The following is a 27,682-nucleotide window of genomic DNA, read 5'->3' as shown; positions in this document are numbered from 1 at the left end:
CGTTTTTCTCTGTCAACAAGATATTGATACACATGTGGCAAGTTCCAGGATTTATACATGGGTGTGCTCATGTGTAGAGTAACTATGCTGCCATCTTGAAAGATCTCAGGTTCAAATTCAGAGCTGTTTTGCACAGAAAAGGAAGAAAAGGTTGGAAAAGATGAAAGTCCAAGGATACCAGACTAGGCTTATTTAGAATCTTTTTTTTTTTCTCTTCTAAATTTCATTTTACTAATGCTTCAGAATAGAGCAAGGATGAGCTTGAAAACAGCTTGAGGGGCAGACCTAGAATATTCCTGTCCTTCTTTCATTATAAAAGTTAAAGTCAAAAGGTTCAAAGAGCCTAAAACTTGTTTCTAGTTCCAGCTGGGCATAAAGCAGGTATTGGTACAGGCTATTTTGATTTCAGCTGTTTCAGGATTTGAATGTTCTGATAATTACACAAAGATACTATATATTCTTACTGCAAAAGATGTGTAGTTTCCTTTTACAAAGAGAAATATTTGGTCAGTGGTTTTTGTCTGTCTCATGGGTGGTCACAATATTTAAGAGGAGTATTTCTTTATAGACACAGTAACTTACTAGTTCTAATTTTGTTTTCAGAACCTTGTGTTCAGCAGCCACTGTAAAGCAGTTACTGGCTATTCAGATCATGTCATACATCGAAGGAGATCAGCTACCTCATGTGTACGGTGCTGCCAGGTGACTGAGCTGCCGTCCTTCCTGTGCATAGCCAGTCCACGGGTAAGTCCCAAGTTAAGCTGTAAATTATGTATTTTCTATTGTGTTTTAAATCTTGTTAGAATTGTCTCATAGGAACAGGATGATCTATTACTTTCTTTTGGTTGGGTAAAACTGTTGTGAGGATATCCTCTTGCTACTGTATTCAATAGTAGGTTTTTTTTGTAGGGGAAGTGACTGTAATGTGCCCTGAAGGGAAAAGGAGACTTCTGAGATGTACCTCACAGGAGTTGTTCTGCGATACTTAAGATTTCACTTTCTCTCCTGGTACCAAAAGAAGTAAAATTACAGAAGAGGTTAAGTAGATTGTTCCCCGATAATCTAAGAGATAAAGATATGCTGTGAACAGAATAGAGTGATTGTTTAGTCAACACTGATGACAAAAGGGAACTGAGGAGCAATGCTTTTTTGAAAAGGATGTTAGTTTTCTCTCATTGCATCAGCTTATGTGCCAAAAAGGAAACACCAAATTGAACTGTATAAGAATTACTTGAATTGTCATTTTCTAAATCTTTTGGATATTAAGTGGTACTGCTTGGGATTGTCCATCCCCTATCAATTGAATTTTGAAATTACTTTAGCTGAAATTTCCTGGGCTGACACAAGAGACCTTCTGAAGTGTGTGGATACTGCAAGATCCAATGCTGTTGGATCTTGACAAAGTTGGGCAAAACATACTTTTATTACTGGACCGTACAGATGTTACATTCTTTACTTACTGTTGATGTTATTGCTGTAGGCTTGATCAAATGGGCCCACGTGCAATTATACATATGTGTCTGGAGAAGGGTAGATGGCAAGTAGGACTCTGTGCTTATTACCTACATGCTGTTGTTTGAGCTGAATTCATCTGTGCCTGCAGCTCCAGGGGCCGGGAATCCAAACTGAACTTCTCAAAGTCACACATCACCTCCTGGTCACAACATGTTCCCATTCCTGGAAGTGTTCATGGCCAGGTTGGATGGGGCTTTGAGCAACCTGGTCTAGTGGAAGGTGTCCCTGCCCGTGACGGGGGTTTGGAACTGGATGAGCTTTAAGGTCCCTTCAACACAAACCATTCTGTGATTCTATGATTACCTGGTTCAAGAACAAGCAGTTATTCTGAGAGTAAATCGTGAAAGCCACTTCTCCTTCAGATTCCTTTGATTTGTCACTCTTTGTACCTCAATTTACGTTACAGATGAAGAATACATGGAATATTTCCCTCTACATCAGAAAGGGAGGAGAAGGAGCTTAGAAGGCTATATATGAAGGGGAAGGGAAGGGCAAGGAGGGATCGTCTCTAATATTTATTCTCATGAATAAAAGTTACTTGTTTTGGCTCGGCTGGTGGTTAAAGATGATTTAGTGGAAGCATGGCTTTTTATTTCTAGGAATATAAAGACTTAATTTTACGCTTGTTAGAAACTTCTGGCAGGAGTACAGAAGACCTGAAGCAGCAGAAAGGGCACATATGTTCTCAGAAACTATAGCCTTCTGTTGTTGTTTGACCTGTGATGAATTTTGGGAAGTTAATGGAGTGAATGATAGAAATAGGAACACATGTTTATGTAGCAGGTATGGGATGGTGAGGAGCAAGTCAGTGTCATAGTTTTCTTTCTATGCAGGCAATTTTCTGGGGTACATATAGCTTGGAGGATGGATTTTGTATTCTGAATATTAAGCTGACTAATTCAGTTTCAAGCAGTATTTTTTGGTTTTAATAGAACCAGTGTGTGCTTGCAGCTCAGAAAGCCAACTGTATGCTGGGCTGTATCACAAGAATTGTGCCCAGCAGATCAAGGGAGGTAATTCTTCCACCTCTCCTCTGCTCTTGTGACACCCCACCTGCAGTCCTGCCTCCAACTCTGGGGTCCCCAACACTAGAGGGATGTGGACCTGCTGGAGCAAGTCCAGAGGAGGCCACGAAGATGCTCAGAGGGACTCTGCTATGGAGACAGGCCTGAGAGAGCTGGGGTTGCATTTTGAATTGAGAGATTTTGGCCATGTCCCCCAAAGATCAGTCCTATTCTTTGACTGCAGATGGCAGTACAAGATAGCATCAACCCTAAAAGTCTATTTTGAGTGATGTAAATGTGTACAAAGTGTTAACACAGACTGTTTCACTTCACAGTGTTTCAGATGGCTGTATGTATAGACCCATAAGCCATACTGGTTTAAAAATAGCTCTTGGCTTTTTGCAAAGCAGTGGTTTTACCATTATTGCTAAGATTTTGTCTGCTTTTTTAGTTTAATTTCAATATGTACTATAATTGTGCTTATGAATCTGTCTAAACAATTGTTTGGCTCTTACAAAGAGAAGTCTCTGTGAGATGAATCTATTCCACAGAGCTTCTGTAAAACAGGACTGGACCACAGCTTCCAGCCAGAAGATCTTGTTCAATACCTTTTACTTAGGGTTAGCTGGTGAATATTCAGAGAGGTGCAGCCAGCATCTAAGGTATCAGGCAGTATGTCCTGAGGTATGGGTTGCTCCCTTTGCCTTACTGTTCTGAAGTACAGTATTTAAAACTAGTGACATTGAAACTATTTTATTGCTTATCATTTAGTTAAATCATTAAAATACCTTAATTTGCATGATATAATGCTGCAGATCTATTATTCTTAGTAAGTAGCAGTTAATTATGTCATGCTAGAGTAAGCTGGAAGAAAAAATTAAAATCCCTGCAAATACATGAAAGTTTTTAATCTGCAATAAAAAGATACTTCTTTTAATGTTTAATGTTTCAATTGTTCCATTATCACACTAATTTCCACCCCTACTCAGTTGTGCAGGAACTCCACTGCTTACTGTTCCCTATCAAAACCTGAAGACCCCCATACTATTTTTTCCAACACAGATCCACTTCCTTTTTTATAATCTGAAAACTTTTGCAAGCTTGATTTCCCCCGCATTCATTGTCATTTGTCATGTTGCTTTTCCTATTCCCATAGGTACTGTCATTTGCACACTGTTAGGATCCATGACAATATTTTTAACTTACATGGATTTCTTTTTTCCCTATTTTACTTTTGAAGTCAAAGCAGCAATGACTTCTAAAGTAATGATACATTTGCTTCCTATGTTGGTGAAGAAACCTACAAAGCATTGCAAGTTTGTAACTTGTCTCTGTTATAAGCCCATACTGTAAGGTTAATTTGTCTTAATGTTAAAGTTTAGATGCAGTTTTAGATGGTTTCAGCACATTGTTAGGTCTCTAGGTACTATGTGAAAGTTTCTACTAGCTTTCTTGTCTAAACTTGCTTATAAATAGCTTTTGTAAACACCACAGAATGTTAGCCCAACATATTTATATTCAGGAAAAATAGAAGTTGGTGATCTGCATTTTATTGGAATGATTCTTGTGCTGGATAAGTGAACTGTTGTGTATTTATAGTTGTGAGTGTTCTACTTGTATTTGCTTGCATCATGTGGTTTAATTCCTGGTGAAGTATCAAAACTAAAACCCAGGCTGTCATGGTGCGTACCATGGCTCAGTTCCACTTTTGGTTTTTATTACTGCAGTATCTTGAAGTTGTCCTTTGCCCTGGTATAAGTGAGGTAAGAGAAAGCTCTGGATTGTACGAAGGACAGCCCTGTCTGCTGGAACAGACTCCTTACCTGAGGACATTACAGTCATTGGCATACAGCTGTTTGGCTAACATGGACCTTCTACATTCTGTACAGCTTTGGGTGCACATGGCAGAGCAGAGGGAGTTAAAGTGATGATGGAGCCATTCCAGAATAGCTCACATGGCATGAAATTAGAGTTGCTGTGTTTGCAACACTGGTCTGTCCAGCTGGGTTGTGTATACTAAAGCAGGTAATAGAGCAAGGAATTCGGAGAATGGCCAGAAGAAAAAGATCATCCTGTGCTCACTGGCACTGTTCCTGTGGCCCATTTCTGTTCAGATCAGCTGTCAAGCCTAAGAAATGTGCTGTTCCAAAATAAGGCTGTTTCCTTGTTCATTCGTTTTCCTTTCTAATGTATATATCTTCCTAATTAAATTTTCACATGAGTTTCTGTTAAGGATGATACGTAAGTCTCGTTTCTGCTAGGTAAATACTTGATTGTGAAGGGCAAAAATGAAAGGGGCAGCAAGGATACTATTCTTTTTCCTCTCAGCTTTTCTATCAGTTATGTGGCAGTTGGCATGAGGCATTGTTTATCAGAAGGCAAGTAGCGTGTGCCTGATTGTTCACAGGACTTTATGTGGTGTGGGGAGATGTTTCCTCTTTGCTTATTTTAAGCCCAGCTTAAGATTTTTTCCATTTGTACATGTCAGTAACATTTTAATTCTTAAAATTTGATCCTGTGGGAAGGTACCTGAACTGGGGATTTGGGGATGAGGGGAAATATGTACAAGAATATTGATGATTCTTTTACTTATAGGTAACAGCTGTGCCACTGGAGTTCTACTGCAATGACCGAAGTGCAGAATACGAGCGCAGGGCACTGAAGGAAGGAGGATGCCTGGAAGCAAAGCAGTGTGTACTCAATGGAGCCCCTGAACTAGCAGCTGACTGGCTGAAGCAATCCTCCCAGTTCTTCCCAGAGTATCCAGGAGGGTTGTTAGGGATCAGGCCTCAGAATGGCTGGTCTTTTATCAGGATACCAGGTAAGTTTGGACGTTGTCATGGAACAGAGATGAGATAAATAAGGACATCTGTTCTTCGGTGGTAATTACACTTGGTTATGGGCTTTATGAGGGGGTGGTTGTGTGTTTATGTGTTTGTTTTTCCTCCTGAGTGAAAGTTGACCCTGGTGTCTTAAAACACACTATGATTTCACATCCTCTCTCTGCAGTAAAGCTGTCCATGGATACTGAAAAAGCCTCACACAAACTTTTCTAATGCTTACAAACCCGTCCTAGCATGTTACCCCCAAATGACTGTAAAGAGAGAGATTTGCTCACTGAAGCACAGTCTTCTCTCACAACCAAATACTGTTTTGAGGTTGAAGATAGGAAAATTGCAGGAAAAGTAACAGTCATATCTTACCTCTTAGTGTGTTGGAAGGCCTTCGTATTGACCTAAAAGATCTTTTGTTAGTCTTCCTCATGAAAAGATAAAAATTACTTGTAGCAGTGTACAGTGAGAAGGATGGGTTTGGGGACCAAGTTAGAGGAAATCAGCCTGAGCAACAAGGCATGTGGTGTGAGACTTACAGAGTTTCGGTTGGAATAAAGAGGACTTACTCATATTTCCTGGTAGAGCTGGGGAAAATGTACCAGTGTGCTTGTAAATATACTTTTTTTTTTTGCTAGAATTAGACTAAAGTAATCCAAGATTTGCTAGAATTTGATTGCCAATACTGCATTAAATTCCATGGGGCAGATGCATTCTGGCTGTCAGAAGATTGTCCTGAGCAGTGAGCAGAGTTCTGCAGAAAGTACTAGAGATCTGAGAGATAGCCAAGAGGAAAAACAGCTTACACTGCCAGATGCTAAGTTATTCCCAGACCCTTTTGGGTCAAGGATGTTTGGCAGGGGAAGTTAGTACAGTAGAAGGAAAATGGCCTTTTGCTTGCTACGGTCTGGTTTAAGAAGGTACCTCATAAGTACTTGGAGTCATTTGAAGCACGTGCATGTTTGTACCTATGTAATGGAGAAACGATTTTTTATGAGCTCTCACTATAGTGTTAAGTGACAGTTGATGACTTTATAGTTTTTTCAGGAATTCATTGAATTATCCATTATTTGGGAACAGGAAGTGAACTGCTGTAGCAGAAAGGAGGGAAGCACTGAAGGGATAAATTAAGGTGGATGCATGCATAAAGAAATGAAGAAAAGTGTCAGATGTAACATTGAGAGAGGGCTGCATTCTCTTCAGAAAACTTCCATTTAAGCTGATAACTTTGATGGTTGGCATGAGTGTGTATGTAAAGCTGCCTGCATTTAGGAGATGTTGGAACTGCAAGTGAATTTAAAGAAGAGTAATTTCGTACAACTGTGTTTTAGTTAGGTGGAAGGTAGCATTCAAACCTGAACTTAATCTGAGAGGAAAGGGCACATACCACTGCATACAGCTGTGTTTATATGAGCAGAAGCATGCACAGTGCATTACAGAAAACAACTGATACACTGAAGGAACCATTTACAAGGCTGAAGTCTAGCAAGTGTCAAATGGAATGGGTGGTGTGAAGGTCTGCGGTAAATGGGTGGCAAGAAGAACCAGGGGATATCTCTCTCCTAACCCTCATCTCTCCTCTCCCAGTCTCGGTGTTCCCAGTACCCTGGCAGCAGGCTCAGCTGCGATCACTGTGGGAATCTCTTGAGGCTTTTCCTGTTCTTTGAAAGAAAAATGGTCCTGGATTAAATGGCAGGAAGTGTCTGAGTCCTTTTAGCATCGATAAAAAGCACCAGCCTCACTGGCTGTTTACTGTGAGAGTCAGCTAGCTCCTCACTGACCCCATTGTGCCGTGCAGTGCAGACTGTCGGGAGGGGAACCAGGGGTGTCAACTGGAACCCAGACTTTATCTCTCTTTCCTCTGCATTTTCATGCCCAGAGGCACTTTTTCTCATTCTCCAGAGAGCACTGAGCCCAGCTACAGTCATCAGCCAGAGCTCCTGACAAGGGTTATTTAGAGTCATAATCATTTGTGACTGTTCTTCCCAGGCTATAGGATCCCACTGCATCCCCATGTAGATAATTTATGTCCATATCTCTGCATAGCTGGAGGGCAGGGACTTTTTATTTCAGACTGAAAGCTAAACAATATCAGTTGACACTTACTTTCTTTTTGGTCTGGTTCTCTTCTCTTGTTTATTTCATGCAATGCTGAAGAACCCCAAAATTGCATCCTAGGGAGAGTTTTTTCAGGTGCAGTCCAGGACCTCTATCTCCTAACTGGCCTCAAATTTCAAAAGCTGTTCTGATGCTATTAAAAAATAACATCTTATATACATACATATATATATATATCCAAAGACATTGTAATTGAATTTTTTCACCGATCACTAAAAATGGAAAATGTAGAATTACAAATTTCTGAAATACCATTTAAAAATAGAAGTAAATCACCTTTTTCATCCTCCAAGATACAAGGGAATGAGAAATAGAGAAACTACAGGTAGAAGACACTTTCTTTTTTGAATACTTACAGTGTTTCCTGAAGATGGCATGAGTAAAGTACATTTTCTCTTCCCACTTCCTGGAATTTGTCCTTTGAATCACTAGGTGGCAGGCTTTAAGCATGCAAAACTTGGTTGATCTTATAAAACACAATGATACCAAGATAGCACATTTAAAGATGCCAGGTTAAAGTCAAATGCTTTTCTCTTCCAGAGATGATAAATCTTTGTTGTTGTTGTTGTTGTTAGTTCTATTTTGCTTTCCAACCATAAAACAGCCAAACCCCACAACTTTCTCACCAGTGCAGTCTGCTCTGACACTAAGATACTGGAGAAATTATGAGCTGTTAATAAGTTGGTAACTTTTCAGACTGTAAGACCATCTGCAAATAAGTTCTTTCCGTGTAATTTGTATTTTATTGCTATTTAAAAATAGTAGCTTACACAATGGAGACCTAAGGAGCCAGCAGCAAAGGACACTCATCGTTTCCAGTTACCAAAACTTAATTCTACCTATTTATGCCTGTGTGAGAGACACCAGGAGCATTTTGCTTTTGGAAACTTGCTAATATGTTAATCTGAACCAGTCAAGACTGATGCTTAAACAGACCCTGTTTGTTCTCCATTTCCTTCCAGTCAGATGGCTTTTGGTTAATAATCATATTAGTTTGTCATGTGTATCTAGACTAGTTGCTTCACTCAGTTAAATTCATTCTGAAACAGCAAGCTGACCAATTACAATAAAAGAATGCCATGGCTTTATGGATTTAAAGGAAAGAATAACATTTTGTATAGAGTAAACATTGCTACTGCGTGGACTTTTGGAGTTTTTTTTGGTGTTTTAAAACCAAACAACTGCAAGTAATTTCCATTTTTACTTAATTGCCTAAGTTCTAAGCTTGTTTTTCTTTAGAAGAATTCATGAAACTATATAACAATATAATAATATTTATGTTATAAAAATATAACAATAGTTACTAGTATGTAATTGAGTTCTCTCTAGAGATGAATGTGTCATTAGAAATACGTTGCACTTGGAACAGATACCATCCTGAGCTGTGGTCTAGAGTTTTCTTTACAGTATCTCTTTGGCTTAGCTCCTGAGTTGATGGATTCCCTGCGGTGGTTGCTAATGATTCAGTCAAAGAGGTGGCACTTGCTCCTGGCAAAGCAACAAGATCACCCTCAGAAGGGAGAGCAAATTGGAGGAAAAACAGTGACTGTCTGGATAGGCAGACAAGCAGGAAAGAGCAGAACTCTCTTGTCTTGGATTCTTAGCTAGTGAATTGCAGGAGCATGGGTCTACACTTACCGAAGGAGAGAGAGTTCACAGCATTGACTTACAGTGCAAATAGAAGAGTTGATAATTTTAAGTATTATTGACATCTCAGTTTTTTGAATTTCAGAAAGGAGTATTGTTGGCTCCTTCTGCTGATGTCTAATGTAGATCCCACTCGTTCCAGCATCAAGTCCATTATTTATATTTAAGCTAAAGGAGATTTTTGAAAAAAAATATTGATTGAAATATTGAAGTGATGAAGAATCTCCCATTGTCCTGGATAAAAGTGTTTCTGAGTAGTTTTTCCTCACTGTTAGAAGGATAAGAGGGAAGTTTGCCTTGGTTTTACAGTTTTAATAAGTCACTGGATACCGTACCCTTCTCTACTGGTATACAGCTCTTTTCAGTTGTTAAAAGCCTTTGTCCAAAAGAGGAACCTCGAGTATTGCCATTTGCCCTTTGAAAAATTGAAACAAAACAAGTTTCTGAATTCCCTTACTGCAGGAAAAGCTTTTTAATACAGTGAAATAGTGGGGACTTCTCCTGAATGCTTTCAGGTTTTTACAACCTGTCTGAAAGGTGTATTAAACCTGGGCATGTTATTTCAAAATGATCTTTCGAATTCAGTATAGAACAATATCTACATTCCTGTTTTTCTTACCAAAGCCCTTGTTGCACTTGCAAGAATCAAACTTAGCCCTCTGTGCCACATAACTGCACTTGGGTATGCATGAACTGTATTGCCTGCCATGCTGATAAGCCCTTTTTAGAAGCACTGTTGTTTGATCTGTATTCCTCTGTTCCACTAGTATGGCCTTAGTTTTAGCTGCATGAAAATGTTCCGGTGAGTGGTTTAATTTTCATATGTACCTTTTTAATGTAGTTGGAATATTGTGCAAGGCAGTTAATTGCCTTCCAGAAAGCTGGATTTTCTTCAGCCCCTGAGTTAATTCATTCTGTGCAACAAGAAGTGTGCGGAAGTGTTACCTGCTAGACATGTCAAAAATATTTGGGTTCTGTACTAGCCTGCACCATCTGCAGTTGTCAACTTTCCGTTTTGGCTGTAAACCTAAAATCAGACATCCCAAAGAATAAAGAATCATCAGTGGCCTTTCCAACTGATAATTTTTTGGAAGAAAATGTCTCTTTATCCTCTTTCAGCGGTAGTGTATTGTTTACTGAAGTTTATGTACAGAACGTACAAACAGGAAGATCTCCTTCCTGAATAATACTTCGTGAGCAGTGCTGAAACAGAGAGGACTTAAAGTGCAAAATCTGAAGTGATCTAAGAAGTGTTTCCAGATGGCAGTCTTTATTTTTTCTTTTTTTCTTAAAGGCAAAGAGCAGGGAGGAAAAAGAAGAGTTAAGGCAGTGCTGTGAATTGTAGAATTATAGAATCATTAGGGTTGGAAAGGTCCTTAAGATCATCCAGTTCCAACCCCCCTGCCATGGGCAGGGACACCTCACACTAAACCATGGCACCCAAGGTTCTGTCCAACCTGGCCTTGAACACTGCCAGGGATGGAGCGTTCGCAACTTCCTTGGGCAATCCATTCCAGTGCCTCACGACCCTAGAGAACTGTTCCTGTTCTTCGTTTTCTATGTTAGTGAGGGGTTTGATCTTAAAACTAGATCAGTTGAGGGTGAATACAAAGCTCAGCAGGAGGTAGCAGCAAATGTCCAAAGGACAACATTTTAACATGAGAAGTGGAAAAAAATTCTTCAACTGTCAAGTCGTGTTGTGGTTGTTGATGTAGTCAGAATCCTTAGATGATAGAAATGGCTGTCCAAAAAAGGATTGAGTCTGTACTCGTGAGGCGATCAATCTGTGATGAAATTTTGCCATGTTGGTATATTCATATGCTCCCATCTTAGCAAACCAAAGTTATTGTTAGCAGTGTGATTGTAAGTGTCAGCCAGAAGGGGTATTGCAGTTTTCTTTGATCACAGCTCATTACTTTAGGGATTATAATGCAGTGAAGTGCTGGGAAAATTTAGAAGTTAGCTTGTTGCATGTAGCTGTTCTGGCTTTCTTAGTTACCTGCTTTTCATCCATTTCTTTTAGACAAAGAGAGTCTGATCACTGACAGTGGAAAACTTCATGCTCTTGATCTTCTGTTGACACGGCTGAAATCTCAAGGACACAGAGTTCTCATCTACTCCCAGATGACGCGGATGATTGACTTGCTGGAGGTAGGAGAGCTGTAGCCTATGGAAGACAAATTCTGAAGATGCCAATTTAGCAACAGTGTTTTGGAGAAAATACTGTCATTTGGATGCAGCAAACCTGACGTAAAGTTGTACTGAAGGATATACAGTAAATGCATTAATATGAAAAAATAAGAACTGCTATACAAAGTTAGATCTAAGGTCCAGTCCAGTGTTAACGCTTCCAGCAGTGTACAACAGCAGATGCTATAGGAAAAATGTACAAGAGGGGTTGCATAGCTCAATTATCCTCTTTTGCTGGTTTTAAAAGGCTTCCTTGGGTTTTCATATGAGGCTCATGTGCCCTTTCATTTGGAAAGAAGGGGGAGAACAGTCAATAACTGTATGTTGTTTATGTTGCTTGTAATTTCACAGACTTTTACTGTTTCCCTCTATCATCTTAATCCTGTGCAAAAGTTTGATAGAAGTTCTCTGGTGTATACAATAGGAAGGAAATTAGGAATTAAGTCATTACTTGTTATTTAAATACAACCAGTCTGCTCAGAAGGGAAAGAAAAAAGAGTATTCGATTAGCAACTATACCACTAAAGGGGCTGGTCTGAAGAGACATTTGTAGGAGAACTATTAATTTGGTTTCCTATTGGTGATACTTACAATGGTTAGAAAGAAATACCTTTATTTCTCTTGACTTTTGTGGAAGACATCAAAGTTTTAGGTTTTGGTTGGATTTGTAAAGGGAATCAGTGTTTTCTGTTAGCATTCCATTTAAAGGCTTGGGAGCACACCATTTTGCTATTTGACCTCCTAAATATTCAACTTTATTTGTTGGATAAGCCACCTAGCAAGTTTTTCTTCCTCCCCACCCATGTAACAGAAGCTGGAGTTAAGCAAGCTAAAAATCAAGTAAGGACCCAGTCTGTAAGAAAATCCTTCCAAAAGTTATGTAGCAGTAGCTACAGTAGCACTGCACCAGCTACTAAGAAAGAGAAAAATGACTGCTACTGCTGAACCCAGGACATAGCTATATGACCTGAGAGATCAAAATACATCTCCTCTGCCTACTTGAATATGAAAGGACAAAACATGTCCTATTTCTTTTAACTGTACCAGTGTAAGTGCTGTGGTATCATACTGACCTAATCTATGCAGGGCAGAGATCACAAAACCTTGTTTACAGAGTTCTAAAACCATCTTTATTTGATTTGCCTTCAGCTGAAGAACTGCTGCTTAATCAAGCATTAGAAAATGGCGCATATAAATACAAAGAGGAAAATGACCTTCTTTCAACAGAAAGGGATAGTGTTATTTCATGCAGATGTGTATTTCATACTTTTTAAGCTTATGCTTGTTTTTTTCTCAATGTGTTTGCTTTCTCCTATATGAAATTGTCCATAATTGCAGTGAGAATCGCATTTTGTTCATGTGATATGGGGTCAGATCATATTTGATGCTGATGAAATTTAGGGGATTTTATTTTATTTTTTCAATTAGCAGTTCTGGTTTTATTGAGTTTTTCTGGAAGATTAAATAGTTTCAAGAACAACTCTTTTTCTGCTATGTCCCCTTCACAGGAATACATGGTTTATCGGAAACATACTTACATGAGATTGGATGGTTCTTCAAAGATTTCTGAACGAAGGGACATGGTAGCAGATTTTCAGAACAGGTAATGTATTGTACAGCGTGTGTTAGATTGCGTGTACATAGAGAGCTGGTATTAGATGTAATGAAAGGAGATGAAATTTGCAATTAAATTATCTTTCCTGATATCAAATGGGCCTCTCATGTGAAGCAGTTTCTAGATTTGCTGACCAGTAGTCAGTGATATTGATGTTTAGGATTTTGTCATAGGTGAAACAGTAGTGGAAGCAATTTTAATGTACCCACCTACTGTGCTTCTTGCCATTCCAAATACACTATTGCTTATAAAGAAGCTCAAGAGAGAGGCAGATGTTCTTTGGTTATTATATACCCTGAGAGTTGACACTGTGAAGATGAGATTGAAAATCTCACATATGCTAGAGCTTTGAAAATGACCTGTTTTTCTGAAAAACAAACCATTCAAGCATGTTTTATTAAGAAACCTTAAACTAATATACAAGTGATAAAATGGGGATTTTATTAGCTAGTAAGATGTGCTATAAAACTTTTCATATAGTAAGCCGAAATGGATGCTTGCAATACATTTATGAGCACATCAAGAAAGGAAAGTATGTAATCATGTTGTTAGAAGTTAATATAGTTTAGTATAACTTTGTCTCCACTAGGGCACATTATTTATAATGATTGAGTTTATGGTTATTAAGTTTTCATTTAATCATGGGATGTGGCTTGAGAGGATGTCACTTTGGTATGGTAGTTCACAGTAGGCTTATCCTCCCTGGATGTTGATGTGAGCTTTTAAGAACTTCTCTTTTTCAGAGGAGTTAGGTTCATAGATAGTTGTTTATTGCAGGGTGAAAGCAACATTTTAGACTAGAGTCCTTGTGTTAGTGGTCCCAAGTTATCATAGCTGAAGGCAGGAGGGAAGCTGTATACAGCCTTTCAGGCTTAACGATCTGAAGGACTGTGTTGCAGTGATGAGTCTTCTAGTGAACTCCTCAGAGCAGTAACACTCAGAAAGAATGTGTGCCAGATACCTGAAGTGAGAGGACCGTGCAGTATTGTTCTGCCTGTTTCCAGATGTCAGAAACGGGTTCCTCCTGGAATCCTGACACGTCTTCCTGTAAGGTCCTTTAACCAGAAGAAGTGAAGAATTTTGTTTTTATTAATGAACAGAATGTGGTTTTATTAATGAATAGAACAAATGAAGAAAAATAATCATTTCAGCAGGAAATCCCTTTGAAATACAGGTCAGCCAGTCTAAACAATGATTCCTATTAAAATGTTCGTTAAGTTCCTCTTATACATGATTTACTGATGAGAAATATTTCCAGGAAAAAAAGCCTGACTGAGACTAAACTGTCCTGCAGGATATCCTAGCAAGGTGCAGAAAATATGTAGCTATGGAATGATAATTTGTTCCCCTAGTCTATAGCACTATCCACTTTTTTTCCTTCCCATATGGCATTTCCAGAAGGATTTCACAGCTGACTGCCTGTACTGCATGTTCCACTATTGTTACGAGATTGAAAAGATCTCCTGGCCAAGGATTACCTACACTGTGAACAGGCACCTGCTGACTCCTTTGGCTTTGTACCTGCAAGATGAGGTCTAGAGATTGACAGCTCAGCTTCAATTCCTAACAGCTGTCCATAGGTCAGGGTGGAGTTTTGTACCCTTAGATTTTGGCCTGACATTCGTATGGACAATCTGGTACCAAAAGGATGTGACATTGCAGAGTGTCTTCTCTTTAGCAGAGGGCCTTGCTCTGTCACTGCTGAAGTACAGTATGTCAGCCTCTTCCAACTTCTTACCAGTACCATCTGCTTTCTTAGTGTCAACCTGTTCACAGATCCCTTTGGTTGTTCTGGTTATGGTTAACAATTTTAAATACTGCTTACCCCCCAGTAGCACTAGTGGGGTTCATAACCTTTGTGGAAACCCTGATTTCACTGTTACCACTTTCATTTTCAATAGTACTTGGTCATCCTTCATAGAGACCTCTCTCCTGGTTTGTTCTGTTCAAAGCACCCTATTTACAACAAAACTTGCATTTGCACAGTTTCAACATTTATTTATCTTTCTTTATCAATTGAGCATTGTTCAGGCGAGATTTTTTCAACAGTGGTCATTTCTGTGAAACAATGAATTGTTCTTTGTCCATATGAAATCTGAATTTCTGTTTCAGGCAAGATAAACAAGCCCTGGTTTATTTTGATAGGGATTAATAAGATGCTATTGCAAATTGAATGTTTGCCTGTTCCAATAGTCCTGATTTGTAGATTAACTTCTCTCATTCATATGTTGGTTTTTTTTACTTGACCATGAATGAGCAGCACATAATGTTCTGAAGTGTTCAAGTAATAGGAATAGCCCTGATCACTCTGTGTGGGCCAAAAAATTTACTTCTGTGGTTATTTCTTGTTTATCACTCACAATATAAATCTTTTTCCTCTATAGGAATGATATTTTTGTGTTCCTGTTAAGCACAAGAGCTGGAGGCTTGGGCATTAACCTTACAGCTGCAGATACGGTAGGTGAAGTTTGGTAAAGAAACATATAATTAAAAGATACAGGATCAGAGAACAGTCAGGGTTGGAAAGGACCTTAAGATCATCCAGTTCCAACCCCCTGCCATGGGCAGGGACACCTCACGCTAAACCATGGCACCCAAGGCTCTGTCCAACCTGGCCTTGAACACTGCCAGGGATGGAGCATTCACAGCCTCCCTGGGCAACCCATTCCAGTGCCTCACCACCCTAACAGTAAAGAATTTCTTCCCTATATCCAATCTAAACTTACCCTGTTTAAATTTTAACCCGTTACCCCTTGTCCTGTCACTACAGTCCCTAATAAATAGTCCATCCCTAGCATCCCTATAGTCCCCCTTCAGATACTGGAAGGCTGCTGTGAGGTCTCCATGCAGCCTTCTCTTCTCCAGGCTGAACAGCCCCAACTTTCTCAGCCTGTCTTCATACAGGAGGAGCTCCAGCCCCTGATCATCCTCATGGCCTCCTCTGGACTTGTTCCAACAGTTCCATGTCCTTTTTATGTTGAGGACACCAGAACTGCACACAATACCCCAGTATTTATATATATAGTATATAGTTTTCAGTATAAATGCTTCTTTGCTTTTCCTGCCTCATATGCGTACAACCACCATTCCTCCCAAGCTGCTCATGTCCTGCCTCCCAGCCTCACTTTTTATGTAGGAAAATTGGTTTACTTCTATGAAAGTCAGCACTCCTAGCCATGCTGCTCAGTATTTTCAGTGCAGCCATCCACATAATGAAATTGCATAACCTTGCTTGCTTTGATCATAATTACAATGTAGTATTACCTTGATGATAAAGTTGTAAAATACTGGACACATGATACACAGTTTTGGATTGTATTTGGAAGTATCTTTCTTCTCCACACATACTTTAGTACCAGAGTCTAGAAAGGAGGGATGACTGAAGGGGTTTACAGATGCACTTGACGTTTTCATACAGTGAATGCTGTTTCATGTGTGACTGTTTGCTCTAAGGTTCAGCTCTAAAGACATCAGTAGGACAAGTATTGGTTATGCTTTTTCCTGTGCACAGAAGAATGAAGCAATGCCTCTAAAAGTACAATGTATTTTGTAGTTGCATATCAGCTACTTGGGAAGGATAAATTTGTCCTCCCCCTTACTCACTCGAGGTGTAAAGACATACTGATTTAGGTGAATTACAAGGATTTGCACTCTGGAGCAGCTGTCACTAATCACTAGGGAAGGAATATTGACTTACATGACCCATTTATCTTTGCAGTATCAGCTATTCTTGTGCTTCTAACCCAATACCTTGTGTGCATGCAGATTTGACCCCAGGACAGCCTGTAGTCCTTAGTCCCATAAAGCCAAAGAACTCTGAATCAAAAACATTACATAATTCTTTTTTAGAAATACCCCATCATATCTTCCTGTCCCTTACAAGAAATCAGAAGAAAGCCAAGTATTTGTAGCATTTCAAACCTGAAAAGTTGTCTCGATTGAAGTTGCTTCAGCAGAGGAAATAAGCAGATGGAAGCTCAGGCATGCTCCTGCAGGCTCCTCACAAGAGCGTTGCTGGTACAAAAACACGAGTTCTGTGTTTTTGTAGCTTTCTCAGTACTTTGGTGTCCAAATTTATCCTTAAGTGGTTTTGGGTTGTGCACTTCCTGTGTATAAAGTACTGTTGGAATGACAGGGCAATGTGGATGCAATGCGGCATTTCAGGTTTTTGTAGTAAAAGCACCAGAAGTGCTAGACTAGACTTTATCCAGGTTTGAAAGAAAAATAAATGGGAATATTACTTTTGTGTGAAATTCTAAGTGGATGGGCTTTGTTTTTTTTAAGATAAGTAATATTAAAATGGATTCATGGTGTGGCAAGCCTATAATTAATGACATGACAGTGATTTAATGTGGTGGGCAATATAGGAATTTTGTGCCTCTGAAGCAGATTTCTTGAAGAAGATATGGAAGACATCCTGTGGAAGTTGAAGCATTTACAGTGTCAATTAGTTTGAATTTATCTGAAATGCAATGGAAAAGACTTTATAGGACTGGGCAAAGCTTGGTTATTACAGCCTGCAGAGGGGGGATAATTCTGTGAGACATATTTTATCAGAATATTGGATTTTCTTCTATTTAGGGTGCTGTAAATGTATAGATTTATTTAATCCTTTCTGTTTTGGTGTTGTTTTGCAGGTGATTTTCTATGACAGTGATTGGAACCCAACAGTAGACCAGCAAGCCATGGACCGGGCACACAGGCTGGGTCAGACAAAACAAGTCACTGTGTACAGGTTGATATGTAAAGGCACCATTGAGGAGCGCATCTTACAAAGGGCTAAGGAAAAAAGTGAGGTAGGAATAAGAAATTGTCTGGAAGAAGTTGCAGAAATGGTATCAAAATGAGTAAAGAAACAGAAAAGGTATCTGTAGGGAGACAAAAGAGAAGTTGGAAGTTTTTGTTCACACAATGAATCTGTGTCCCCAGCACAGCAGCACTGCAGCTGCATTATATGAACTAGGAAGAAACTAATCATTCACAGTATGACTTCATGAAGCTATTTCTTATAATGCAATAAACCGACATGGGCTTCTTTAAGACTAGAGCATCTATCTTTGCTGTGTCAGGGCTACTGATTCCTCTCATGTTAAACTGTTACATCCCAGCTGATATTTTAAAGAAATTTGGAAGGTAATCAAGTGAAAATCATTAGAGGTGGGAGGGTTGCCAGAAATGCTCAGTGTCTTGCAGCGTCAAGCAGTAAGTGTATTAGAAACCTGAAACCTTGTGAATCTTTATTGGCAAGAAAAATTGAAGCGGATTTTCTTTCTTTGGTAGCAGCAGGTATACTGTATACAGCATGAAGATGTTTTGTCTACACGAGGTTTCTTTTAGCTTTTGTCTTCAATTAAATTCTGGTCATGGTGCTGCAGCAACTGAAGCATCTCCAGCTGAATGCATTCACATTTCCCTTGTTGTGGCTTGGCCATTTTCTCTAGGATACTGCACTAGAGTTACCTGACACCAACCTGGAAAAAAAAAATCATAGTCTTTTTGCTGGGGATCCATACCATCAAAATTTGCTTACACTAAAGCTTGTTCTCCTTTGCTAAGTTACAGCTCTTCTTCATTGGGTTGGGGTTTCTTTATATATGTCGTTGCAGTAATAGAGGTTGAATTAATTCCTGAAACTGAGACACCGACCCAATATGAGATTTAGCTTTCAGTCAAGGTGACTGAAAATGTTGTACCCTTTAAGAATGTGATCTGCATGATCCTCTGTGCAGATTACTTGAAAATTTGAACTGGTAATGTAGACCTGACAGGAATATTGTGGGGGGTTTTTTTGTTTTGTTCAGTATATTAATACTGTTATAATTTGTTGTTTAGTCCATTGTGCATTAGATGAAGTAAAACTTTTCACAAGGGATGTCATTTTTCTGCTTTCTAGCTTGGCTGTTTCTCATATTTTATACTCTTAATTATACTTTTAATAAATCTTCCCTGAAATTTTGCTACTAACTTTGATAAAAAAGAGAATTTGAGTCAATTCTGACTTACACAGATGCCCTGGCATCTTTTTTTTGGCTGGCTTTCAGTGAAGGGTAGTGAGAATGGTTCATGGCTCTTTTGAGTAATTTTTCCTTTTTTTTTTCTTCCCTTTTTTTCCATTCTAGATCCAACGAATGGTGATTTCAGGTGGCAATTTCAAACCTGACACCTTGAAGCCAAAAGAAGTGGTCAGCCTTCTGCTGGATGACGAGGAACTAGAAAAGAAATGTATGTGAAATTCATGTTGCAGCATTTTCCCCATCTTCCACTTCATTAGCTTATGAAATCTGTGTTTTTATCTCTACAAACACATGTATTGCTGATAACAACTTCTGTTTCCTGGCTCTTCTTGTATTGCCAACTCTTGTTAGTACAAGCTGGTTTCATATCACTGCTGAGCCGAAAGATGAAGTTGTGCAAGAGAGACATGATGATGTGATAAAGTTTTTATTGGCACTCATTCAGGATCATTACATTGTTCCTGAATGACAGAGCTTTAACAAGAATTATGTAGGTCATGACAAGAATAGTACCAGTAAAAATGCTGTATTTTATTGTACCTTTGAAGTTGTTTGTATGCTTTTATGTTGCTTGAAAGAAGGATTTCACTGTAAGACTTTTTAGTAATCTGGATGCAAATAGTTTTAATACAGTATTGTTTTCAATGTGTTTTAGTTTTAATACAGCTGACTTTAATTCACAGTTCTGTTAGAACTGGAAATTCTTGTAGGATTCACAAAAGGATATGAAATATCTTTATGGTGGTGAACAACTTTGTATTTCTTTTCTGACAGTGCGTCAGCGCCAAGAAGAGAAGCGACAGCAAGAGGAAACAAATCGTGTGAAGGAGCGTAAACGTAAAAGGGAAAAATATGCTGAAAAGGTACTTTAATGCAAAGAGGTTGCTTGTGGCAATGATAGATCCAGAAGAGCTTCAGACTCACTGTTACATGGTTTGGAAACATTTTATGCAAAGGCAGTCTAATATTAGAGTAAAGCTTTCTTCCCTTCACCACTGAACATCAATCTGTGGCACTTCCTTCTGCAGAAGAGGGATATTACAAAACACATAATGCATAGTTATCTGTATTTTAATCATTAGCAACTTGAAAACTAAGGAAGTACTGCATACCCAACCAACACTAGTGATTACCAGTAGTTCACAAACAATTTGGGGACTCATACATGAAAAAATAAAGTGATCAACTGATCATTCTGTGGCATATAAAATGGTGACTTAATCCAGATTTTGTTCTGCAAGGACAAAAAGCACCACATGAAGCACCAAACACAGATAAAACCCATATAGCCATGTGGGTTCTGTGGAAAAAAGTAAGGTCACTTTGGTTTAAAAAGATCTTTAAAAAGAATTGGTTGTGTAATGGTAAATAATTTCAAGCTCATTCCAAAAGGTAATGGGAATCAAAGTAATTCTCCAATAGTAATTCTCTATTATTCCAGCTATTACAGGAATGGGGGGGAGGGGGAAATGACTGAAAAATACCCCCTGCTTAAATCTAAAGAAGGAGCCATTAAGGCATCTGTTACTGTGACCTTCAGAAACTTGTTTTGGGAAATTCTGGACATGGCATTCCTTCAGTTATAATGCTGCATTAGATGTTGAGATTTTGGGTTGCTTATTCTCTTTCTTCTGTTTTACTCTCTTTTTCATTCCTGGTATTGCTTTACTTATTTCAGAAGAAGAAGGAAGATGAATTAGATGGGAAAAGAAAGAAAGAGGGCATGAACCTTGTCATCCCATTTGTTCCCTCAGCTGATAACTCCAACCTGTCTGCTGATGGGGATGACTCCTTCATTAGTGTAGACTCTGCCATGCCCAGCCCTTTCAGTGAGGTAAGACTCACTGCTGCTTTAAACATATTCTGTCTCAGTTGTGGCCTTACATCCTGTAGGATTATCACTTTCAGTTATTTCAGCTAGTGTAGAACTTTTGAGTATGTGAGGAAGTGAAACGTCTTAAAGGTGAACCATGGAAATGAAAGAAATATACTGAAAACATAACAGCTGCTAGTAAGTTGTCTTACAGCACCTCATGTTATTGGACATTCCATTATTCCATCTTCATTCAGTCTGCCCCTGTTTTCTTACAATGAGTTCATGCCCTGACTCCTTCATTTCAGCGGCTGAAATTTTTCCATTTCCATCTGCAGTCCTGGAAACTTCCTATTCTTTTCTCCCTTTTTTCCCTGCCTTTGTCATGCTTACATTTATAACCATGTGCCTTCTCCCATACCAACACCTTCCATAGCAAGAACAGTGTCTGTCAGCTCCTGAACTAAACAGTATCTCCCAAATAGCTGCTTGATGTTCAGGTTCTTTGCAAGTACTCCTTGCTAGTCTCATCTATGTCTCCTCTGCTGCATTATTTGATTCTGAATTACTGTGGGGTTGTTTTTTTTTTTCCTCTGGAATTTAAATTGTAAATTCTCAGTGGCACACATCTTATTTTACTTCATCTTTTTGTAAAGAATTGCAAACTGGTTTAGGCAGCAAATACATTCTCTTCTATACCATGTCGATTAAGACTCCCAAGTTGTATTCTGTTATTGACCAAGGTTTTTTTATTTAGCAGTAACAGTAGGTTAAGAATCCTATCGCTTTCTCTCTTGCAATTGAAGGTACACAGTTGAACAGGTACACAGTTGAACAGCAATTTCCTTAAACCTCTGATGAGCCCATTAGTCTCCCGCTTCTTAACATGTACTCTCATGAATTGGAATGATGTAGCTCCTGGAGGTCTTTACTGCTGCTCAGCGTGTAAATAGAGGGTGTGGTGTGATTAGGCAGATTATATAGCCTCACATAGAGAAAATGAGAGAGAACAGAAGTACCAGTTAATTACTTGTGATTGTATGTCTTTTAAAGATCATCTTATTACTGTACCATGCCCTTTCCTAACACGAGAAACTAACGGCTTTGTTCTCTGTCATATTTAGATATCCATCAGCAGTGAATTACACATGGGCTCTATCCCTCCCGATGAGAGCAGTAGTGATATGCTTGTGATTGTGGATGATCCAGCTTCTTCAGCACCTCAGTCAAGGGCAACAAACTCTCCTGCTTCCATTACTGGCTCAGTTTCAGATACCGTGAATGGTCAGTACTCTTGTCTTGACTTAGTATGGCTAGGCTATACATGTTCTATGTTTTAACCAGAGTATATGCGTGGTTGACAAGAATGGGGGAAAAAAATTGCCTCTTCATTGAGAAATTACTTCTGATTAAATAGGAAATGTGTTTATAGTCTCATTCACCATGCTTTCCTCTCTTTTGTATTAGTTACTCTTAAAAGTGTTGTCCTTTGTTCCTATGTTACGGAGGGCGCTCTTTCTGTTACATTCATACTACCAAATTACAGACAGCCACAGAACTATTAATTTTTAAGCTTTTTGTTGAATTTGCTGCTGAGCTAATAATTAGTACTCTATTTCCAGTGGGTGATTGGAGCAGCTGTAATTTTAAATAACGGTGGATGCTTTTAACTACTATAGTTTTCTACACTGACATGAGTAGAGCCATAGTTTTTGGTGAGTTTCTGTAGAGAGAGCATATGGAAGAAACTTCTATCTGTCTTCAAGTAAGAAAATGCTTCATCCTGAAGTAGAACCCAGAATTCTCCACCTATTTGTAGATTGGATTCATAATAATGATAAGTACTTGGAATTTGTGAGAATGTGGTTAATGAAGAGTGAATCTTTGTATACATACTTTCTTTTCATGCGATCACTGCTTGCTAACAGTGTTCCTGTTAATGTAAATGAAAAGTATCAGTTGATAGGAGCAGTACTAATGTCAATGGCAGATAGTTATGATGCTGTATTCACTTGTGAGTCACCAGAAATACTATAGCAGTTATTGTTATAACCTTCTTTTCTTGTTAAGGTGTTTCAATGCAAGATGCTTCTCTCACTGGGAGAGGCCAGTCAAATCGAAGCCGGGGTCGTCCTAAAGGTTCAAGCGGTGGCTCAAAAGGCGGCACAGGGAAAGGCAGAAGCCGGAAGTCAATAGCGGGAAGCGCAGCTGCAATGGCAGGAGCCAAAGCAGGAGCAGCAGCAGCCTCAGCAGCTGCATATGCAGCATACGGGTACAGTGTCTCAAAAGGTATGTGGGGAAGGGGAGGCAGCAGAACCAACCACATGACTTGGGGTGATTGTTGTGTACAGCCTTCAAAACAGATAAAAAACATTGTATTGTTGGTATTGCCTGTCCATTATATTCTGAGATATAGGCAATACACAATGTGACATGGCAGTGGTGTGAGTGGATAGCTAGTTTCACCACAGATGACCTTGAGAGGCTAGTCCTGCAGAAGTTTTGTCTGCCCCTTGAATTATCTCATACCAAAAGTTTTTCTTCCAGATGAATTGGATAGTGATGTTTATCCCATAGGTATGACTGTGGCTTTCCTGCACTGCTGTTACATTGAAGTTACAGCATCAGGTTCCATCGCCTCATGGTGATGGAGTTTCAGCTTAACACCAGCGGCAGGTGGCCCAGGGTATGACTGCAAGATGGTTTATATCTTAAGGACTTATCTCTTCATTAAACTCTCATAAATCTTGTATACATGGTGGTCTTAGGGCTGACAGATAATACATTGTTTGTTGTTGGGGAAATCATAAGTGGAATATATGCTCACATGGAATTTGATTCTCTTTTCCATTGTTAGGCATGTCAGCAAATAGCCCTCTGCAAACAGCAATTATTCGGCCTTCTGGACTTGCAGATTTTGGACCTTCAAGCGCCTCTTCTCCTTTGAGTTCCCCTTTGAGCAAAGGAAACAGTGTGTGTGGGACCCCCAAAAGCTTAAACCTGACCAGCAGTCTCATATCAGAAACTCCAATTCGGAAGCAAAGCAAAGGTGCCCACACCTCAGGTGGTCGGTAGTAATACTGAACCCCCAAAGCTTGTCTGAACTGTGTTGGCTTTCAGAGTAGACCACCCTGCCAGTTGAAGGCATGCAGACGAATGCCTTGTTGCTGTCCAGCATGTGTGTGAAAAGAAAATCAAAGCACAATTGGAGCAGGTGGTTTATGTGAGCACTTTGATTATTTGTATTCCAAAAAACTATCTTTGCAGACACTGCAAGAAGGAGGGAGAGGAGTCTGGGGTAACTGGGAGAGTGTCAGTTTGTGTTTTACTGATGCATCTGACACAGATTCCCAAGAAAGCATCTGGCTCCTCCATGCAATATCCTGCAGCTCTGTGTGTGCTTGAAGTCACACCAATGTACTTTCTCTCTTGTAGTTTGAGGTGAAACCCAGCATTTGTTTTATCTTACGAAAGTTGGTATCTGAACCCCTGGAGTTTCCTGTAGAGTTGCAAGATGATTCCATGCTGGCAGCTGGTCAGTGTGTACATGCAGGGGTAACTGAGGGCTAAGCTGAAGATGATGTGTGATTAAAAAAAATCTTGTATTCTTCTAGCATGGGCCTCTGGGTTCTTTAAAAGTTTGAAATGCAATGGAAGGTGTCTCAGGGGGTTTGCAGGGAGTGGTCTCTCTTCAGTACCAGTTGTCAGGAGAAGGCTCAGAACTGCAGAATACAGAGGAGACTGGGAGGCCTAGTGAGAGCAGCAGCACTGCCTCTGCTTCACAGAATAGAAGCTGCCAGTTTTTTGGTTTGCATTTCAGAGTTATCAGCACAAACGTTTGTGTTCAAAATGATTCCTCTCACTTTTGAGGTGTGCAGAACTCTTGAAAGCTTAGAAACAAAATAAGGTTCTATTTGTACAAATATTGAGAAGATGGAGAGCTGAAGTGCCGAGGAAGAGTTTGCTGCTGCTCTTCTCACTGAGCCATAGCAGGGTGCGGTTCTGCGGCTTGCAGTGCTGCATGGGGAGCAACAAAAAGTGATAGAGAACTGTGCCATTCCCCCTTGCAGCCAAATCCTGCAGAAAAGTCTCTTACCCCAGCCATCCTGACTATTCTTCCAGTGTGTTTTCCCTTCACCTTTATGATCATCACACAAACTGGCTTGGTTGAGCTCATCATAGTGTGCGGGTACCGGTAACTGTGTTCCATGAGGCTGACAGAAGGCAGCGCTGCCAGTGCCCATCTGTGTTCTCAGTCTCTGGTTGCTCCTTCTCCATTCTCAATGCACAGCTCCCCCTGTAGCCCCCTGCTTTGCTGTAAGTGTTGTCTGCATTGCACTGAGATTTAGGTGTGGGGCAGTTCTTCTGTCTGACACGTTGAATGAAAAGGCTGTTCTGCCAGGGCACTTTCATCCCTTAAGAGAGAAGTGAGTTGAGTTGCAGGTCTGGGCTGTGACAGTGAAAGATTACTTTTTTTGTTTTCATTATTATTTTTATTATTATAATTATAATTTTTTTCCAACCCCAAATCCTTTGCCTGGCGTCCTACAGTGTGGAGCAAGTGCTTCCTGTTGGCTCTGCCTCTAATTTGCACACCTGAAAATAGCAGAACTGAGCTTAGATTGATTTTTAAACAGATTTGCAGGGGATTATTGAGGGGGAGGTATGTTTAATTAACTCATGAAGACTTCCCCCTTCCCCTCTTATTCACATGTATATATGATATTTAGAGGGAATCAGACAAATGCCAAGCCTTTTTTTCTCTTTGAATGTGCTGTCTATTTTTATAACTGAACTTGTACATATGTATAAAGAGAGACACATCTTTCTTTTACTAACTGGAGAAGAAAATCTTAAATAAAATGGAGTGAGATAATTTTATGTAAATCAGTGTCTTTGCGTTTTTTATGCATGTAGTTGTGTGAATGAGAAGATTAGGAAAGAGCACGGAGGGGGTGCATCTGGAAACGCATCTGGAAATGTGTGCTGCTCACTGTAATGCTCTGGAGTGTCTACATCCCTCCAGGTATCATGTTGGTAATCTTTCAGTTACAGTTGTACCCTTACCAAATGTCTATATTCACCAGTTGTCTTGTATTTTGAAGTAGGTGTGCAGCTCATCACAAAAAACAGAAGCAAGTGTGAGATGTGTATTTACACAGTACCTGAACTACAGTGGTTGAATTCAATACAGTTGATGGTTTTGGGACATCATTCTCTACAGTTCATTTGTTTTCCCCTTATTTTTTTTAGTGGAAGTAGAAATTACTTCTTTGTGTGCAGTTTTGATTTTCAAGCTGCTGGACAGTTGCATCAATTTGTAATCCAAAGTAGAGAGGAAAAAAGAATTGGTAAGGTAAAAACATTGCAAAAATGTAATATGTACTGCTGCATGCTGTTCTTTTGGAAGATTAAATTATTGCTATTTTAAAAACTGATAATATGAAAATAGATTTAAAGTCATTTACTCTTCAAAAGAAATACCAAATGGCATCACAAGTTATGACAAAAGTAGTGCTTGTGAAGCTTGTGTCAGGCTCAAAAGTTGAGGAAGGTTGAATGCAGCAGTGAAGTGAATGAACTGCTAGATCATACCCAGTTCAGTTTCTGTAAATATTTAAACAGATTCATTCTTTGTACTGTGCATCATAGAACTGGGATTCTGTGATGTTAATCAAGGAATTAGGACGAATTCATGCAATGGCTGTTCTCATTTCTTGATTTGAAGAAGGAATCACTGCTAGAAAGATAAAGACGGGGAATTATTTGAAGGAAGTGGAGGTAGTTTTGTGATCAACACTGGGAAATGCTTATGTTGAAGTGAGTAAAATGGGCATGCACATTGAAGGTTTGGTCTTCGAAGTTTCAGTCTGAGCAGCTTTTCACTACAGCTGCATGTTGTGTGCTCGTCTTGGGGATTGATGGCAGAAAGTCACTTTCCTGCAATACCTCAAGGTATTTGCTAGTGGCAGAAAGAGAATATTGAATGAACTGAGTTTGTGTTTTAAGCTGGAATGGTGAACCTAGATGTCGGTATGTTTGGGGGATGTTGGGCATGCTGGGTATTCCTCCTGCTATTTGATTACAGCATTTTACTCGTCAGTTACTACAAAGCTATTAAATACAGTTCACTGCATAATACTACTGTTGAAGACAATTAAAAGTGATAATTTTCTTAGGTCGTCTGACAAGTTGGAACTAAAAGGTGCTGTTTTGTCCCACGCTCACAACACATTTTTGTAGTTCAGCCTACATGGGATGTCTAGTTCAGAAGGGTCCCCGGAACCCCTGTTCTTCCTCCTGCCACACATGGTTACAGAGTCTTACCAAGCAGTGACAAAATTGAGTCTTAAAGACTGAAGACTGCAGTGGCAGTTTTGCAGAAAGCAAAAGTGATTGAAACCATTCCTTTTCTCAAGAAATACTGCAGGATAGTTGGAGATGGGGGAAAAGGATGCTGAATTTAACCCTTAAGCTTGTGGGCCAGACATTCCAGCCAGGCCACTGGTAAAATGTACCATTATGAGCACCCAAGCAGTTTGCCCTATGTGTTCTCTACATGTGGTTCATCGTCAGTACCCTAAAGAATGGCAAAACCAAGGAAAAAGCTGGGAGGGAAGAAGTCCCAAGCCAAGTGATGCATTGAAGAAGTGAGGGGAAAGCTTGTCCTTGCTCAGCACAGACAGGTTGTGAAAGCCAGCATGTAGGATTATGATGTTATAAAAGTAGAGCACTCCAGCATCCTCTAGACTCCTCTTCAAAATCATGTATATGAGACAAGGACTTGCATCCCACTGTGCTCGAATTCCTCTGGCTGTACAGTTGCTGCGCTGTCCCTGGCACACAAACTCTTAAACCATTTCTTACAAATGGTTTGGTTCCTTGGTTTCATGGTGCCTTCAGAATTCTTTTAACATCTGTTTTTAATTATTGTG

At 39.5% G+C, this 27,682-nt stretch overlaps 1 protein-coding gene across 2 annotated transcripts in view; it reads left to right on the top strand.

Annotated features, from left to right (window-relative positions):
• The window catches only part of INO80 (INO80 complex ATPase subunit), a 53,301-nt gene extending 27,667 nt beyond the window's left edge, over positions 1-25,634 (top strand). The window contains exons 24-35 of one of the 2 annotated variants that reach the window (XM_005143931.2): positions 604-744; positions 5,115-5,340; positions 11,139-11,266; positions 12,814-12,908; positions 15,305-15,377; positions 17,558-17,716; positions 19,040-19,142; positions 19,709-19,797; positions 20,613-20,768; positions 21,872-22,031; positions 22,818-23,036; positions 23,605-25,634. In XM_005143931.2, the coding sequence (XP_005143988.2) occupies positions 604-744; positions 5,115-5,340; positions 11,139-11,266; positions 12,814-12,908; positions 15,305-15,377; positions 17,558-17,716; positions 19,040-19,142; positions 19,709-19,797; positions 20,613-20,768; positions 21,872-22,031; positions 22,818-23,036; positions 23,605-23,822 (1,767 nt within the window). In that variant the 3' untranslated portion in view covers positions 23,823-25,634. The remainder of the gene's footprint in view (positions 1-603; positions 745-5,114; positions 5,341-11,138; positions 11,267-12,813; positions 12,909-15,304; positions 15,378-17,557; positions 17,717-19,039; positions 19,143-19,708; positions 19,798-20,612; positions 20,769-21,871; positions 22,032-22,817; positions 23,037-23,604) is intronic. The other variant, XM_031044523.2, reaches the window with a different exon arrangement.
• Positions 25,635-27,682: the final 2,048 nt, after the last annotated feature.

Source organism: Melopsittacus undulatus, chromosome 4, assembly GCF_012275295.1.
Source record: "Melopsittacus undulatus isolate bMelUnd1 chromosome 4, bMelUnd1.mat.Z, whole genome shotgun sequence".
NCBI classification, from domain to species: domain Eukaryota; kingdom Metazoa; phylum Chordata; class Aves; order Psittaciformes; family Psittaculidae; genus Melopsittacus; species Melopsittacus undulatus.
Note: the sequence above shows the minus strand (reverse complement) of the source record. Positions and strands in the feature narration are given on the sequence as shown.